At 40.1% G+C, this 17,340-nt stretch overlaps 2 protein-coding genes across 4 annotated transcripts in view; one reads left to right on the top strand and one right to left on the bottom strand.

The window, feature by feature from the left end:
- The first annotated feature begins 954 nt into the window (after nt 1-954).
- The window catches only part of LOC127441450 (uncharacterized), a 26,633-nt gene continuing 10,247 nt past the window's right edge, over nt 955-17,340 (top strand). The window contains exon 1 of one of the 2 annotated variants that reach the window (XM_051698899.1): nt 955-1,052. In XM_051698899.1, coding sequence (XP_051554859.1) covers nt 968-1,052 — 85 coding nt within the window. In that variant the 5' untranslated portion in view covers nt 955-967. Of the gene's footprint in view, nt 1,053-11,673; nt 11,714-17,340 lie in introns of those variants that run through there. The other variant, XM_051698901.1, reaches the window with a different exon arrangement.
- Nucleotides 7,968-13,178, bottom strand: LOC127441442 (serine/threonine-protein kinase NIM1-like). 2 transcript variants are annotated; one of them, XM_051698887.1, is made up of 5 exons: nt 13,104-13,178; nt 12,916-12,978; nt 11,619-11,933; nt 11,067-11,335; nt 7,968-9,963 (listed from the first exon to the last, which is right to left on the bottom strand). In XM_051698887.1, exons 1-5 carry the CDS (start codon nt 13,111-13,113, stop codon nt 9,202-9,204), a joined length of 1,419 nt encoding a protein of 472 aa, XP_051554847.1. In that variant the 5' UTR covers nt 13,114-13,178; the 3' UTR covers nt 7,968-9,201. The 2 variants fall into 2 exon arrangements, with proteins under 2 accessions (XP_051554847.1, XP_051554848.1); XM_051698888.1 differs by having other exon boundaries at nt 11,619-11,928; nt 12,916-13,178.

The raw sequence follows: 17,340 nt of genomic DNA, 5'->3' as shown, positions 1-17,340 counted from the left end.
ACATCAATGGAAGGTCGCTTTTGCACTGATGTTCCCGGCCAAATTAAGAATAGATACTAAGGATGGCTGCAAAATATTTACATGCCCACAGCAAGCAATGTCCTTTATAAAGTCAATGGAATGAGTAAGTTATTGTGTGATGCTCTTGATACAGCCAAGTGGACCTGACTCTCTGAACATTCACTTGACTGTCCGAGGAAGCTGAGCGCCTTCTTTGTTTCTTTTTGTGTTGGTTCTGCCTAGCAGATGGAGTTTGTTTTGTGTAGTAACACTCCTTCAAGAAGCTCTTACATCTTACAAGACTCTCAGGGAGGGTATGGGGAGAGAGAAGTTTAGTTTAATTATGTATGTTTATTATATTTTCTTTTGTGTGTGTGTGTATGTGTGTGTGTGTGTGTGTATGTGTGTGTGTGTGTGTGTGTGTGTGTGTGTGTGTGTGTGTGTGTATTATGATATGTGACCATAGGGGTGTTCACTGGGGGTCAGGGTGGGATTGGTGATTGGGGAGGGATATAAGTGGGGGTTAAATGTTGATTCGATGTGTATGTGTTGTGTTTTTCTCTGTTGTGTATTTTTTAATCAATAAAAAATGTTAATTGAAAAAAAAGGAAAAAAAAGGAATAAAGACAAGCAAACAGTGAACAAATATGTGGGTCGTTTAAAATATAGGATTTGAATGCAAAAACATGACTCAATGTGAATTTTGCCTAAGGAACCACCTGACGAGTGTCTATTCAGTGTATTTCCCAGCTCTTCCATTGTTTTATTAATCCATGACAACTTTTATCTCTTGCTATTGGTGGATTGGGGATTATGATATTGGAAGGCTTGTATAGCTTAGAGGGATTAGATTTCCTCTTCAAAGAGGTTCTATATAAGATGACCCAGTCTTTGTTAATAGATGCAGCTCTGATCGTGTTGAAGCGCAGCTTTGACATGCAGGAATATTAATAGCATACCATGCCAGATGCCAACTATGAGGGATGCTGTTTTGAACATGATTCTGAAGACTCTGAGGTTGGTGAAACACAGTTTGGAAGAGAAAGTTACAGGTCTGAGTCCTTTGCCATTAAGAGACACACATGCAAACATGTGAAATACAAACTTAAATTATACAATCATTTAAAAAATGAATATAAGACACTGTTTTCCATGATACAAAGAGAGAGAATCAACTCAATACTGCTTTGCTCAACAAGTCAAGTCATTTTTATTTGTATAGCACCTTTCACAACACACATAGTTTCAAAGCAGCTTTACAGAAAATCATGCTTTAACAGAAAATGAAACTGTAATATCTATAATGTCTTAGAGTCATCACTGTGCATAAAAATAAGTAATTAAATAGTAATTGTATTTAGAAACCCAGTGAGCAAGCCGAAGGCAACTGTGACAAGGAACACAAAACTCCATAAGATGTTCATTAATGGAGAAAAATAACCTTGGGAGAAACCAGACTCACTGTGGGGGTCAGTTCCCGTCTGACTAACATCATGAATATAATGCCAATATTACTTATGTATAGTGCAAGTCATGGTTTAAAATTATTAAACTTGTAAGTGTTAAGGGTCAGTGTTTAAACAAAGATTTTGTATGAATTGTAAGATTAATGACTAATGTCTTTGAAGTTCATCCTGGATTAACTGCAGAAGTTCACATTGATACATTGTTGTTTGTTAGTTGGCTGATGAAGGCTTTTGTTGTCAATGAACTGATAGTCTATGTATTCCATTATAAGAGTGTAGTCCATCAGTAGACAAAGGTGATGCAGGCAGAAATCAATGAGGTGCATTGCAGTTCAAGCGGCAGGTCATTTCGGTGAGGTTCGGTGGGGTTCATCCTAAATCCAAGGTTCAGACAGTGGCATATGAGTATGCCCATGTGTCTATTAATTTAAATATTACTTTATCTTTATACAGTTCTACTATAAAGTACTTATACTAAAATATAAACAGCTTGAATTTTTTTTATTTTATCCCCTTTTCTCCCCAAACTTGCATGCCCAATTCCCACTACTTAGTAGGTCCTCATGGTGGTGCGGTTACTCACCTCAGTCTGGGTGGTGGAGGACAAGTCTCAGTTGCCTCCGCTTCTGAGACTGTCAATCCGCGCATCTTATCACGTGACTCGTTGTGCATGACACCGCGGAGACTCATAGCATGTGGAGACTCATGCTACTCTCCACAATCCACGCACAACTTACCACACGCCCCACTGAGAGCGAGAACCACTAATCACGACCACGAGGAGGTTACCCTATGTGACTCTACCCTCCATAGCAACCGGGCCAATTTGGTTGCTTAGGAGACCTGGCTGGAGTCACTCAGCACGCCCTGGATTCGGACTCAGGGGTGGTAGTCAGCGCCAATAATCGCTGAGCTACCCAGGCCCCCCGAAACAGCTTGTATTTTTTATATATTGGTGAATGACGTGACACTCATTTTTTTTTTTTTTTTTTCTGGATATATTAAATTTTTCAAAGATCCATAAAAATATTTTTTTTAAATCACAAAAAAAACCTTGAATACACCTCTTCTGTGATGAACATGTTGTAAATCTGGGGGGGGGGGGGGGGGGTTAAAGTAAAAAATGTCATGTGGTGTAATCATCCGGAGACATTAAGTATGATTAAAAGCTGAAATTCTTTAAAAAATTAAAAAAAAGAAAATTCAATTTTTTTTTGCCATAAGTGGAGCAGACTAATCTTATAGTATTATTTCTTAAAAAATAAGCAGTGAGAAAAAATGTGCTTTAAAATTGGATTAATATTTGAAAAACTTTTGTCCACCTAGTACAGTACAAAAAAGTCAGCTGGTGTAACCAACATGTAAACATGGACACAAAGATTACATTTCTTCACATATACACTGAAAACCCTAATAAGTTGACTCTACTCAACTGATTGAGTAAACTCGTTCCCTCAATTGAATCGAGTAATGATGTCTCCAAAATGTAAGTTCACTGAACTTGGTGTTCATACAGCATGAACTTAACTATTTAAGTTAAGGTTACTAGATGCAAGTAGACTTAACGCAGATTTGTTATTTAAATGTTTTTGTTTCAACTTTATAATTATAATCAAATGAACTCAAATTTAGGTCACGCAATAACAGTTTAAATAATGAAGATCATAACAGAGGTCTGCAATCCCGCGGAACTCCCGCAGGTAGTGGCGTTGCCAAGTGTGGGCCGTGGTGGGCCTAGGTCCACTTAAATTTGACCTAGGACCACCCAGAATATTAGAGATTATTCTCTGATTTCATGAGCCGCTTCTCTGTTGTTAACGAAAATGTGGTAAAAACATTTTTTGGCCGAAAACTTGGTCCAACCATTTTGATTGAGGCCCACCCAAAAGTAATTTCCTGGCTACACCCTTGCCCGCAAGACCTGCGAGACCGGATTAGATTTCTCGCGGTGCAGGATTAAATTTCCAGGATGAAAATGTGATGTGGATATCTTTATTAGGATTCCTCTGGTAGGAGGAAACTTATTGTTTTTGTTTGTATTCTTCTTCTTCTTATTATTATTCCTGTAGCTCTAAATTGTCCAATAACTCAAGATCTCCTTGGTAAAAAGTTTTGAAATTTGGCACATTGATACTACAGGCCACGAGTAACTTACACACCAAAAATGGCCCACGTGAGCCTATAGGTGGCACTACAGGCCACACCCCAGTTTGTCCATTTTCAAAGTGATGCCATTTCCACCCCATAAGTCCAACATTTCTGAAACCTGGTATATATGCCTCATTTCTCATGAGGAACAAAAAAGCCTCTAGAACCCTTAAAGTCCGCCATGATGGATTTTCTTGTACAATACAATTTGTCTAAAGCTACACAAACCTACTCCTCCTGAACCATAGCTCCAGTTGACTTGAAACTCAGTATGTATGTGTAGGATACATGTCTTTCAATTTGATATGTAGCAAAAATGAATACAATACAGAATGGCTGAAAGGTGCGCATTTATGTAAATGTCCACATTGTCTCAATATCCATATGTCCAAAAAAATCAAATGCCATTTTGACTAATGTTTTTTCCATCCTAACAGTTCTTCGACATCACTCTGAAGAACTGTGCAAAATTTCATCTTGATATGTCAAAAGATGACAGAATTACAGTTTACTATTGTTTATCGCTAATGCTAAAATAATGCTTTACAAATCCGCTAGTCATAAAACCGATACTTTGATTCAATCACCAGTTCATATGAAGACTCTTGCAATGTTTAATAACAAATTAATGAAATGTTGTGTACATGTGTGAAGTACATGTCTCTACCATGTCAATTTTTATATAATTTGCAGTTTTGAGGAGGAATCCGCATTGCTGCTTGCAGCTTTATTTGTTATTATTATTATTATTATTAATAATAATAATAATTCTTTAATGCAAAAAGAGTAATTATTATTTTATTTTATAACTAATTTATTTTTGACTATTTATTTTTTATGCCAAGGCATTTCCATCACCTCGGACAACCTTATTTGTCACCGACCGAAGTGTGTTTCATTTTCACACAATATAAGAACTAGTTTCTAGCTGAAAAACACCTACATTTCAACATGGTTTTGCTATTACTGGGGAACTCCAAGATCCACAATTACAATCTACTATGCCAAAAATATGCTGCACCACCTAAAAACATGATAAAAGCATTTGCTTCGGGGAATGGATTGTTAAGCAAGATGTACCTTAAATGAAAAACCTTACATTTTAATACTTGTTCGCAGGCCATAATGAACCGATTTTGCAGCAAAAAATGTAGAAATTGAATCCCTGAATAGTACTTATATTTTAGCACTACACTGCATGCCGAAACCTTGTTTTGTGGCATCTATAACCGTATTCCCCCTTGAAGCCACAAAAAATTAGTATTATAAAACTTGCCACCAGCCACAAACCTCCAAATGCAACCACTTTCCTAATAAACTTCAATATCTTCCCAAATTTCCTTCCCAAACTTGCATGTGTGCTAATAAAAATGATTACCGGTACACAGAGCTTTAGGCAGTATACATGTTTTAACAGAGCGAAATGAACATGCCATTTCTATAAAAGATGAAGGTTTCTGGCTCTATAGTAGCTCAATAAATTGTCATGACAGGGAAAGTAAATGTCAAACTGATAATCTGATTTGGAGGTGTTTTAGTAAAGTATCGCTCCAGGGCTTGACTGATCAAACCGCTAAAAGGTTGCGTGGGTGACTCATGTTTTCATAGTTGTTCATTTCATAAAATTACAGTGAATCAAAATGAAAAGAATTTGGCACTGCTTGTGAACATTTCACCTGTATTATTATTAATCAAACATGGGTGTGAAAGTCTTGATAGGACGACATTAACTGTTTCATCACAGCGTTTCATGTGAAAGATGGCAAACACAATGAATCTGTTTTGTCAACAAAGCGACTATTAAAACACATAAATGTTGCCTTACTGTGTTCTCCATTCATGCATTTGCACTCATTTATACACATCTGTTCAGACAATTGCAGGTTTTCATTTTTGCTGTATAGCTGATAATGTATTTACTAATATTTAATATATAGGCTACTGAAATATGTGCTGTCCAATATGGCAGTAACGGAAATGATTATCAGTTCTACCTAATCAATCTGGAATCTGGCACCCCCTGCTGGTCATCAGTGGGTTAAAACACAGCAGTGAAAAAAGAGCAGCAATGCAAAAACAGTAGTCTACCCAAGGGAATTGTAGTTCAGTGATACTGAATGATTACTGTATTCATGTACCATAGTATTTACTTACGGTGCATGTCCAAAAAACATGTTTCATCATGGTGAAATTTAAGTGCCTTCTTGTACTGTTAGGGTTCTTTTGGTTGGAAAATGTCTTTACCCGAGTCGTTCACAAGCTGCACGCAATTGACTGTAGTTAAATATCTATTTATCTAGTAACTCTGTGTTCTTAAGTACCCCGTTACTGTTTTAGTACTGAATGAAAACCCAAACGATTCAGCTCGCGAGTGAGATGTCCGCATCATTCAGACTAAATCGCGAACCGATTCGCATCATTTTGGCCGTCTCTCCAGAACCCTTCCACCTTCAATGATTGCAAAACTAAGCATAACACAGCGGTACACTAGCGAGGAGACCGTGGCCGTTCTTTTTGTATGGATGTCTATGGAGGAGATGCTTCAGTATGCTGAATAAACTGTATTTGTGAGGAAACAGCCCACTTAATGAATTTACCGCCTGTCCGCTAATCTTTAACATGTTTTACACTAAACGATACTTTTGGAGTGAACGATGTGTGGAATTAACAACAGCAAAAATGCTGTTTTTTTAAGAGAAGTCGCAGACGATTATGCGACAGGTAGGTGTCAGTTTACAGCTCAACTCATTCACTGTATGGTGTCCGCAAACTGTGATTTACTGTCGTAACATTCCGAACACGGTTCATGCCCATTGTACAAAGGTGCCTCAGTTTGTTTCCGGCAGGCAGCAGATGCCCTAACCCCGCCCCCACCCTAATCCTAACCATATGGAGCCTGTAAGGCTAAGTAGCCTGCCAGGAACAACCTATGGCACCTTTCACCCATCGCGGTGGTGCATTCATAGGCGTAAGGACCATTTCATGATTGATTTAAAAGACTTGCGTGATTCAAGTTAACAGTTATGCTCTCTTCTATGTATTGAAAAGCTGTTGAGATTGACGTCTCGGTATAAAACAATCCCTGGTTTCTCCAAATAATTGGGACACTGGGGCCTGGGTAGCTCAGCAAGTAAAGACGCTGACTACCAAACCTGGAGTCGAAAGTTCGTGCTGAGTGACTCCAGTCAGGCTTCCTAAGCAACCAATTGGCCTGTTGCTAGGGTGGGTAGAGTCACGTTGGGTTAACCTCCTCATGGTCGCTATAGTGTGGTTCTCGCTCTCGGTGGGGCACGTGGTGAGTTGTGCGTGGATGCCGCGGAGAATAGCGTGAAGCCTCCATACGCGCTATGACGCGGAGGCAACTGAGATTCGTCCTCCGCCACATGGATTGACGCAAGTCACTACGCCACTACGAGGACTTAGAGCGCATTGGGAATTGGGCATTCCAAATTGGGGAGAAAAAAAAAATATATTTTTTTTTAAATTGGGAAACTGACTCAAAACCAGTGCCGTATTAAGCCACACAAGTTTTTCCTGCTTTGTAATATACAGTAATATTATGAATTGATACTATTTTTCCATGTGCAGAGGAAACATTAACTCAACCCTGAAAACGCATCCATGACCATGCGCTAAAGTTTGAGCACTCGAAATTCCATGATTGCAAAGTGGACGTCAGACTCATTTTACGTTCTTTGTTGCAACACTGTTAATAGGCGTCAGTTGTGAATTTTACAAGCACTAAAAATGAAACAACGCACACGTGCGAATGGGTTAAAATTTATATTTTATTTCTATTTTAACCAGCCCTGAGTTGGTGCCCCCCAGAGTCGTGGTGCCCCTGGGCACTCACCCAATTGCCCATATGGTTAATCTGGCACTGCTCAAAACTGTAAAACTTTTATGAATCAGGCATGGCTAGTTCTGATTTTGGCTACTTAAAATACGGGATACACGTCATGATTGATGAAACATCGACAGGGAAAATGATCCCAGGTAGGGAAACGGTAATGTCCGTTGTCAGAAAGGGACACATAAGGGGCAGCAGGGGTGGACTGGGAAGAAAATTCGGCCCGGGATTTCCTGCTGTCCTTTTCTGCATATCGCTGCCCCCTTCCGCATATCGCGGCGCCATTTTGTGGCGTGTTCTGCATAACACGGCGGTCCATGCGGCTCCATTTGATGACCGGCCCACCGGGAAAAGTCAAGGTTCTCCCAATGGCCAGTCCGTGCCTGAGGGGCACATAAGAAATTTACCGGTTCACAGTTTTATTCCAGTCATAAATTAAACAGTGCAGCATAAGACAGTCAATATATTATTTCATTAACTGTTCATAGAAAACTCTTCTAAAAGGCTTTTAAAGCTATTTATTATTGATGTATTAATTAATTAATTACATTATTGTTTATAATAAATAAAACAAATTATAAGAAAACTTCACAATATACAACACTGTGATTAAAGGATTATTCCGGGTTCAGTACAAGTTAAGCTCATTTGACAGCATCTTGTGGCATAATGTTGATTACCACAAACATTTATTTCGACTCGTCCCTTCTTTTCTATTTTTTTCTTTTTTTTTTTCTCCCCTTTTCTCCTCAATTTGGAATGTCCAATTCCCAATGCACTCTAAGTCCTCGTGGTGGCGTAGTGACTCGCCTCAATCTGGGTGGCGGAGGATGAATCTCAGTTGCCTCCGCATCTGAGACCGTCAATCCGAGCATCTTATCACGTGGCTTGTTGAGCGTGTTACCGTGGAGACATAGTGCGTGTGGAGGCTTCACGCTATTCTCCACGGCATCCACGCACAACTCACCACGCGCCCCACCGAGGGAGAGAACCACATTATAGTGACCACGAGGAGGTTACCCCATGTGACTCTACCCACCCTAGCAACCAGACCAATTTGGTTGCTTAGGAGACCTGGCAGCGTCCCTTCTTTTCTTAAAAAAATGCAAAAATCGAAGAACACTTGGTCACTTAAAATGGACTTCAATGGGGCCATTTTTTGGAGGGTTTAAAGACAGAAATATGAAGCTTATCATTTTATAAAAGCACTTACATTCATTCTTCTGTTAAAACTTGTTTTAGGGTTTATGGTGTTACATCCTCATGGCAACGAAGTTGGATATAACTATAAATTGTATATTGGAAATTGGAAATTGGAAATGATCTCAATAAAATCATGTTAACATGTAGAATTTTTTACGTCTTTTGTCTATACTTTTGAAACAGTGAGTATTTTAATGTTTACGGATTGGCCCCATTGACTTCCATTGTAAGTGTCTCACTGGATCACAGATTTTTACCTATTTTTACAAAAAAGGAGGGACGAGTCTAAATTAATTTTTGTGGTAATCCACATTATTCCACGAAGGCTGTCGATTGAGCTTAATTTTTATTGAACCCAGAATATTTATTTAATATTGTATGAAATTTTGATTAAAAATACAACTAATAAAAAAAGTACTACTAACATTAACACCTTCTATGAAAAATATGCTTTAAAAGTCAAATAGACATTGATGTGTAGCTTCTGTATTAAAATAGCTTGCACAGCAGTAAATCTCTGTCTATTCATCATGTCTATTGGATGGAACACACTGCAGACTCGTCTTTTCTCTGGACAGTCTGGACGGGGTGCGACCAGCACCGTCTTCTGGGTCGGGTATTGGTTGGACAGAGCTCTGTGTATCCTGACGCCTCCACGGATCTCCTCCGCTGGGTGCGGTGTAGAAGAGTCCGATAAACCCCGGTCAATGGGCTACGGATGTCTAACAATGCATTGTTCCTCAGGTGAGCTTCTGTGATGCCCAACTCCTCAAGTGCCATCTTGACCGATTGCTCATCTGTAGATAGGGTCCTGGAGGGGTCGGCCAGGTGTTCAGGTGTGGCCGGGACATTTGGGTAAGGTTGTGGGTATTCAGTACCCTTCAACCAAGCCCCGGACATGATTTGTTCCAGGGATATGCGGTCAGCGGGCACTAGCCTTAGCGTTCCCTTAATAACATGCTGGCACATATCTGGAACGTACGCAGGAATGGCATAGGACCCTCTGAGAATGCAGAACCGCAGCCTTTTAAGGCTAGAACCGTTAAAAGGGAACATGGCTGTTACCATGAAGAAAAGTAGGACCCCCAAAGCCCAGATGTCCACGAGCGGCCCGATGTAACCTTTGTCCCTGAAGAGTTCTGGGGCCGCGTAGGGTGGAGAGCCGCAGAAGGTGGTGAGAATGGCACCGGGTTTGCATTCAGTGCTGAATCCAAAATCGCCCACTTTGATGCAGTAGGTAGTGGTGTAGAAGATATTTTCAGCTTTCAGGTCCCTGTGGATGATGTTGTTGTCATGCTACAGAGAGCAAAAAAAACAGATGTTTTTAAATAAAAGGACAAAATACAATTTTATAGTTACTATATTATAAATTTGCAGAACACATGAGGTGCGTTCCAAATGGCATACCATACTATTCTTTTTGTTTTTGCAGTATGCAGTTTGTATACAGAGTAGTAGCCTTCAATATGTGAATTTCCTGTATGGATAACGATGAATATATCTTTTCAGTTAATTTCAGTTAACCGACATTTTTATTATTGGCATGGTTTTTGATAGGCTGCATTAGCAGTAACCTAAATCATTACCGATATACAGGGCCGTAGCTAGTGGGGTGAAAGGTGGTAATGATTCTAAGGGCCCACAGGTCCAGGGGGGCCCACAACAAATTCTAAGCAGCATTTTTAAATAGGAAATAGGCCCAGAGCAATATAGAGTAAGGGGGCACAGAATACCTTGCTATGGCCCTGCCGAAATAGATAAAGTTGCTAGAGTCTGAGCAGGTTATTACATGTTGAAGATACAAAAGACCAGAGGTGGATTATGACTAGCAAGGGACAATTTGGCAAAGAGTTCAGACAGTTCTGGCTCACGCTGCTACAGCTTTTATAACTCATCTGAATGATGGGGTGCGTTCCATTCAGAAGTGATCATCCCTACACCCTATTTCCTTCAAAGACTTTACCCTCCATTGTGAGAGCTTTGAAGGGCTGAAAGGTGTGGGGCTCAAAAATAGCTCATTTATGGGGAAATTGTGTTTGGAACGAGCCTACAGCTTGGCTACCGTTATTATTCTTCCATCGAAAAGCCCTATTAAGGCATCAGTTCAGCCTTTTCAAAGTGTCCAAATAAAATCCCCAAGACTACATTACACTGACAGAATATTTAAATGAGCGACGGGTCTGTTTTGACTTCCATTGTAAGTGCCTCACTGTAACACAGAATTGTATTTTCTGTGGTAATCAACATTGTGCTGCAGATGCTATGGATTAATTGCTTAACTTTTCTGAACTAGGGATACTTCTTTAAGAAATTCAAAAACGGATCAGTTTTGATTTTATTCTTTGTTAATGACAGAAAATAACCCTTAAACTCAGTGATGACACCCTGCATCCACTCACCATGTGTTTAACTGCAGACAGTATCTGTGAGAACACCAGTTTACTCTCCAGATCTGACAGTCGTCCCCTGGTGGAAATCCTAGAGAACAGCTCTCCTCCAGGAGCGTACTCCATCACTAGATGAAGCCGTCTGAACGTCTCCACCACTTCGTACAGACGCACGATATTGGGGTGAGATAGCTTCTCCATGCAGCTGATCTCAGAGGAGAACAGTCTCTGTGAGCGCTTGTTCAAACGCACCTTATCCAGGATTTTTACAGCGACCCTTTCTTGGTTACGAGAGAAAATGCAATGCCACTGTTAAAGCTGATAGGTGATGCATGCAATATTTTGATGCTAAAATTCTCAAATCCCATTGATTATGGATTATGGAAATGCACACATCGTGACAGAGATTAACTGTAATCTTACAACACCTGGATTAACCTAGATTTACCTCCAGACTTACTGTACTAAACATGATGAAGACATATTGACTTCACCATCCACACAAACGAGCATGTGAGACAGCAAGTTATGAAGTAATAAATACTAAACAACTGCATCTCTCACCTTTGGTCAGGTCGTGAATGCCGAGTTTGACCTGGGAGAAGTTCCCGCTGCCGATTTCTCCACGTAGCTCGTAGAAGCTGATTCTTTTGCCGAAGGTGAGGTCATCGACAATCTTGTCATTGTGAGTGAGGTCATACACAGCTCTTTCAAAGGGTGTTAGCTTCACGGTCACCTCTGGATTCTCGACTGAAGGTTGTCTGTCGACTGCATGAGCTCTTCTCTTTTTCTCCTCTGTTATTTTACCAACCACCATCCAGGCCGGTCTAGGAACGAGCTCTTTATGCCGAGAGGGCATCGTCTGCTGGGCCACCTGCCCTGGATGGAGAAGGAGATTTATTTTAAATGAACAATTAATAGGAGAGCAAATGGAGACTTTAGCCATACGCTATTAAATAAATATTCCTTAAACTCAATCTACAGCATTTATGGCATAAGGTTTAGCACAAAACATATTTTTGACTCGCAAAAATCGGGTTTCAGTGAGGCACTAACAATGGAAGTCAATGGGGCCAATCCGTAAACATTAAAAAACTCACTGTTACAAAAGTATAGACACAAGATGTGAACATTATATGTGTTAACATGATTTTAGTGCGATAAGATCTGTTCTACATGATTTTAGTGTGATACAATTGCTTACAAGGCTTAGTGCTGTTGCGTCGTCATGGCAACAAAGTTGTACAACTGGATATAACTTTACACGGATGTGGTTAGTAAGTGATTTTATCACACAAAAATCACGTTTACACGTATCTTGTGGCTATACTTTTGAAAAAGTGTGTATTTTAATGTTTACAGATTGGCCCCATTCACTGCCATTGTACTGGCCTGTGTCAGAAATTAACTTTTCCATAAAGGTGCAAAAATTGCCTCCTGGATTTGATTTTCTGGGGCATATTTTACATTTATGTTGGCAGTTTTTTCTAAATGTTTTTTTTTTTTTTTCTCAATTCTTCAATTTAATTTATTCATTAACAAAAGTTCTCAATCTGAATATTTAGTCTCCTACACATAAAATTTAAACAAATCATAGTATATGTGATAATCTGTATAACTAGCCTTAGAATAAAATATTAAGAACAAAATCAGATGTTATAAAAAAAAAATTAAAAAAAAAAAGTATTACGAGTGCATTTTTGCCCCCGTATTTAGATTTTCAGGGGTATTTTTGTCACTTTCGATGGCAGTTTTGCCCCGAGCCCCCCTTAATGTCTGACCCTGCTCTTGGCCCTACAATAACTAAAACATATAAGCATTCTTGAATCTTCGATAAAAACTAAATCTACTTTATACTTACACAGAATCCTTCCCCTTCCATCATTGTCAGCCTTTACAGGCATATTCAAAAACATCAGAGTGTCTGTAACGTCCAATAGAGTCTGATCACGTCTTTAATTCATTCTAAAATGATGTGGGATAGTCCTGAGGTTACTAGCACTATGTCTGTAAATCACTACCTTCTTCAATCAGATTACTAAATATTACCGAAGTCCATTGTACGGTGATACGACACAGCGCAGGCCAACACACATTCATACACCTGTCCGCTCGCACATGAGCTGGCCGGTCACTGACTGTCGTTCTGCTCTCACAGCTGTTGGATCATGTGAGTAGCTGTTGGATCATGTGAGTAATCCAAAACACAGATTAGTGACACATACACTCACCTACAGACAGGTGACTCACCCCTGACCCCTCCACACTGACTGGTGGATTACAGCGACCAGTTGTCTGGTCAAAGTGGAATTTGTCTGGGTCTGTGTTTTAGCTTTTGTTCTGTAGCAGAACAAAAATTTTGGTAGAAGAACAAAACTCCCTGCCATGATGCTAAAGTGTCGTGGAAGGTTGCCAGGACATTGCTGTGTGGTTTCTAAGGTGTTTAGAGTGGTTGCTAGGTTGTTGCTAGTGGTTTCTAGTAGAGGCTGAATATTGTGGATTTTGCTGATGCAGATAGCTAAGGTGGTGGAAATGGCTGATAACTGATTTATCGGCCTATACAGTTTTTAAAATCGATTTATAGAATGTAAAAAAAATGTCTTATTATTTTCTAACTATGATGGGCACAGACAACGGCGTAGATTCCAGGGGTGATGGGGGGAGGTAACCCCCCAAATAATCAAAATAAGCAAGTACAACCCCCCCTCCAATAGTTATACCATAATCAATGGAAACATGTAAATGCTTCACGCTGCAACCCCCCATATGTTCAAGCCAAATATACGCCACTGGGCACAGACATAGAGGCTAAAAGTGAAAAAATTTATAAAATCAGAAATTCTGTTTATTTTGGGATTTTGAAATCCCAATAATGACCAGAAAATAAAGAATATTTTGTGCATAATGCAGAACTTTTAAATATAAACAAACCTGAAATACACCGGGACTCTTATTTTGAAATGACGTAGACTTTGCCTCGTTACAATGTTCTATTATTAAGTACCGGTATTTACCAAATTTATATAGCCTATATATATTCACCAGATATTTCATTAGATGAGGTTTAATGAGGAATAAGGTTTTTTATTATTCACAAGATATGAAGTTGGTGGGACGATGTATGCGCCGACGAGCCACGTTTTCATATAGTCGCAATTTTCTTTGTATGCTCTCGCTTTGATTTAGAACACTTGATTAACTAATAAAAATAACAAAATATGCATAGAAGTGAGGATAAAAATGTGGATGAATATTGTCAATGATGAAAGATTTATATGCAGCAAATCCCCACAAAGTGTCAGCGACTGTTTTTATTTCACCTCTAGAGGCCGCTGTTATACTGCAGAACCAAACTGTTCTAACTGTAGAATCCTTGGAGTCCACAGAGGAACTCAGATGAATGAACAAACAAAAAATAAAACTATCATCAACTATCAGCAAATTTTTGCCGATAACTGATAGTACCAAATTGCAACTATCGGCAAAACCTATATATCGGTCTACCTTTAGTTTCGAGGTTGTTGCTGGGTGGTTTTTAGGGTGTTTTTAAAAATAAAACTATCATCAACTATCGGCATATTTTGCCGATAACCGATTGTAACGGGTTCAGGATAGGCAAGGAGGAGGCGGGAACCAGCAGAACAGTCAACATAACTTTAATGACATAACTGAACTTAAAATAACATAAAACAAACATAAACACACACACACACACAGCGGCCGCGTGTGTGTCTCTCTCTCTCCCGAACTGGCGTCTCTGGCTCCCCTTTATCTCTCTCTCCTGCTGATTAGTTGACTCAGCGCCGGCTGTGCACCCTCACGGCCCAGCCACGCCCTCCTCCTCGTCACACTCCTCCCCTGCCCGATTCAGGCCGGGCGCCATCCGTCTCTGGAGGGGAGACGCTGCCATTCCGGCCGTTCCGCCTGCCGATGGTCCATCCTGCCTCCTGGGAAACTGGGGAGAGACGAGGGGAGGGAGAGGGGAGAGGGAAAGGGCCAGTGGTAGAGACACAGAGAGAGAGAGAGAGAAAAAAACTTTCTTGCTGGTCCCCGGACACGTCGTCGCCTGGTCCTCAGCCACTCCTCTGCCCTCTGGTGGATGACAGCCATTCCTCCCCGGGTAGATGGCAGCGAGTCCTCCGACCCCTTGCAGACGGAATGGCTCCTCCCCTTCCTGGCAGATGGCAGCGGTTCCTCCAAATCCCAGCGGCCGGCAGCGACTCCTCCGTCCCCTGGGGGACAGCTGCGGCGAGGACTCCACGACAGCGCATCCCTCCTCCTTCCCGGGTTTCGGCACCAATGTAACAGGTAAAGGGTGGGCAAGGAGGAGGCAGGATCCGGCAGAACAGTCAACGTAAACTTTAATGACATAAACTCATTTTAAAACAACATAAAACACATTGGCGCACACACACAGCGGCTGCGTATGTCTCTCTCTCTCTTTCGAACTGGCATCTCCGGCTCCCCTTTATCTCTCTCTCCCGCTGATTACGAGACTCAGCGCCGGCCATGCACCCTCACGGCCCGGCCACGCCCTCATCCTCGTCACACCGATAGTTCCAGATTGCAACTATCGGCACATATTGATATGCAAAACCTATATATTGGTGTACCTTTAGTTTCTAGGTTGTTGCTAGATGATTTCTAAAGTGTTTTTAAAAAATAAAACTACCGTCAACTATCTGCATATTTTTGCCGATAACTGATAGTTCCAAATTGCAACTATCAGCACCGATTAATCTGTAAAACTGATATATCGGTCTACCTTTAGTTTCTAGGTGGTTGCTAGATAGTTGCTTTAGTGTTCTGGTTGCTATATACGTGGTTGTATTCTGGCCCAAATCAAAAGAGTCTGCCCTCAAGTCTCTATGGTATTCTGCTCTCTAGATATGGCATGGGTACCTCAGTGTACATTTATGGGATTTCTTTGCCTGTTTTAGATTAACACCCTTCCCAGACAAGTTACATGGCCAAATATAATGCTTAGGGTAAGGGGTTTTAATCTAAATATGCAAGGCACTGCATGTTTAGGAGATGAAGATCTGACCTAGCACACTAGAAAATCTCTGATGCTTCTGATAGGATGTGTCCTTCACTGTCTCTAGACTGGAGGATAAACAGACAGCCACAATCCTCATCAGGGCCAGACGTCTGACATCAGGCATGTCGCTCTGTCTCATGTCTGTGTCTTTCTCTCATACACACAGAGAGAAAGTGAGTCACAGCAGGTAGGTGTAGGTAGAGCTCTATCTCCGTCATAAGATATCCAAATGTCAGAATTTTTTTTTTATATCCAAAGCCAGTCAACTACAGATTGTTATGTTAACTCACTCTTCCACCAGCCCAAGAGTTAGGCAGAGGCAGCAAGAGAATGTAGCAGAAGGCAGGTGACGAAGTAATAGTAAAAATGACCAGTTTATTCAATAATCTTAGTTGCATCTGTCTCAAAGCTCAGTCTGACTTCATCTGACTAGCAATTATTTAACAAGTGTTATGATATCAAGCAAAGATAATACAAAATTACAGTTTCACAACGTCAGCATCATCCTGTGACATCGAGGACCTTGCAATTGAGACCTTGTGAAGACAATTCAGCACACAACATAAGATTAAACATAAATAATAATGCTTAGAAAGAGCAAGAAACAATATAAAAAGAAAAGTAATAAGTAAAATTGGATATATAAAATGCATATTAATAATTGAGTAAATATGAATGTAATATGAAAGAATTAAAGAACAACATAAATTAAGGACGACGCACGTTTGCTCACTTGAAACTGCACACACTAAAGTTTTAAAACTCAAATTAGATTTTCATTATTGATCCACCACTCTTTCTGAAACAACAGGACATGATCTTAACTAACATAATTTGTAATGGAAGAAAACAACTAGACTATCTAGACAGACAACTAGATTTGAATGGCATCGGAAAACTGATCATGATTGATGGGCCGTGATGTTACACTTTCATTGACTAGATTAGTGGATTAAACAGTGATGGCATCACAGTAATCATGTTTGTTTGAGTGTGTTTGTGAGGCGTAACCCATGTTCAGTGATTTTACAGTAATGTGTGAAAACAACAAAGGCAAAAGAAATCAAAGTGTAGAAACTCACCTCAGTGTGTACTGAATACACAGACAGAATAATACAGTATGGAAAACACAACAATGGAGCTGTATTTTTAGAAGGTTTCATTATGAAATTTCGACCAGATGATCAATTAACACTTTCAAGAGGATTCTAGGTATTCTCTAATAATGTGTTAGATTAAGACATT

The sequence above is a fragment of the Myxocyprinus asiaticus genome, chromosome 5 (assembly GCF_019703515.2).
Source record: "Myxocyprinus asiaticus isolate MX2 ecotype Aquarium Trade chromosome 5, UBuf_Myxa_2, whole genome shotgun sequence".
NCBI classification, from domain to species: Eukaryota; Metazoa; Chordata; class Actinopteri; order Cypriniformes; family Catostomidae; genus Myxocyprinus; species Myxocyprinus asiaticus.
Note: the sequence above shows the minus strand (reverse complement) of the source record. Positions and strands in the feature narration are given on the sequence as shown.

Coding starts and splice junctions, on each gene's coding strand:
- LOC127441442 (XM_051698887.1), bottom strand. Junction 11,934..12,915: donor TGGAAGGGGAAGGATTCTGT/GTAAGTATAAAG, acceptor TTCTCCATCCAG/GGCAGGTGGCCCAGCAGACG. Junction 11,336..11,618: donor CATTCACGACCTGACCAAAG/GTGAGAGATGCA, acceptor CTCGTAACCAAG/AAAGGGTCGCTGTAAAAATC.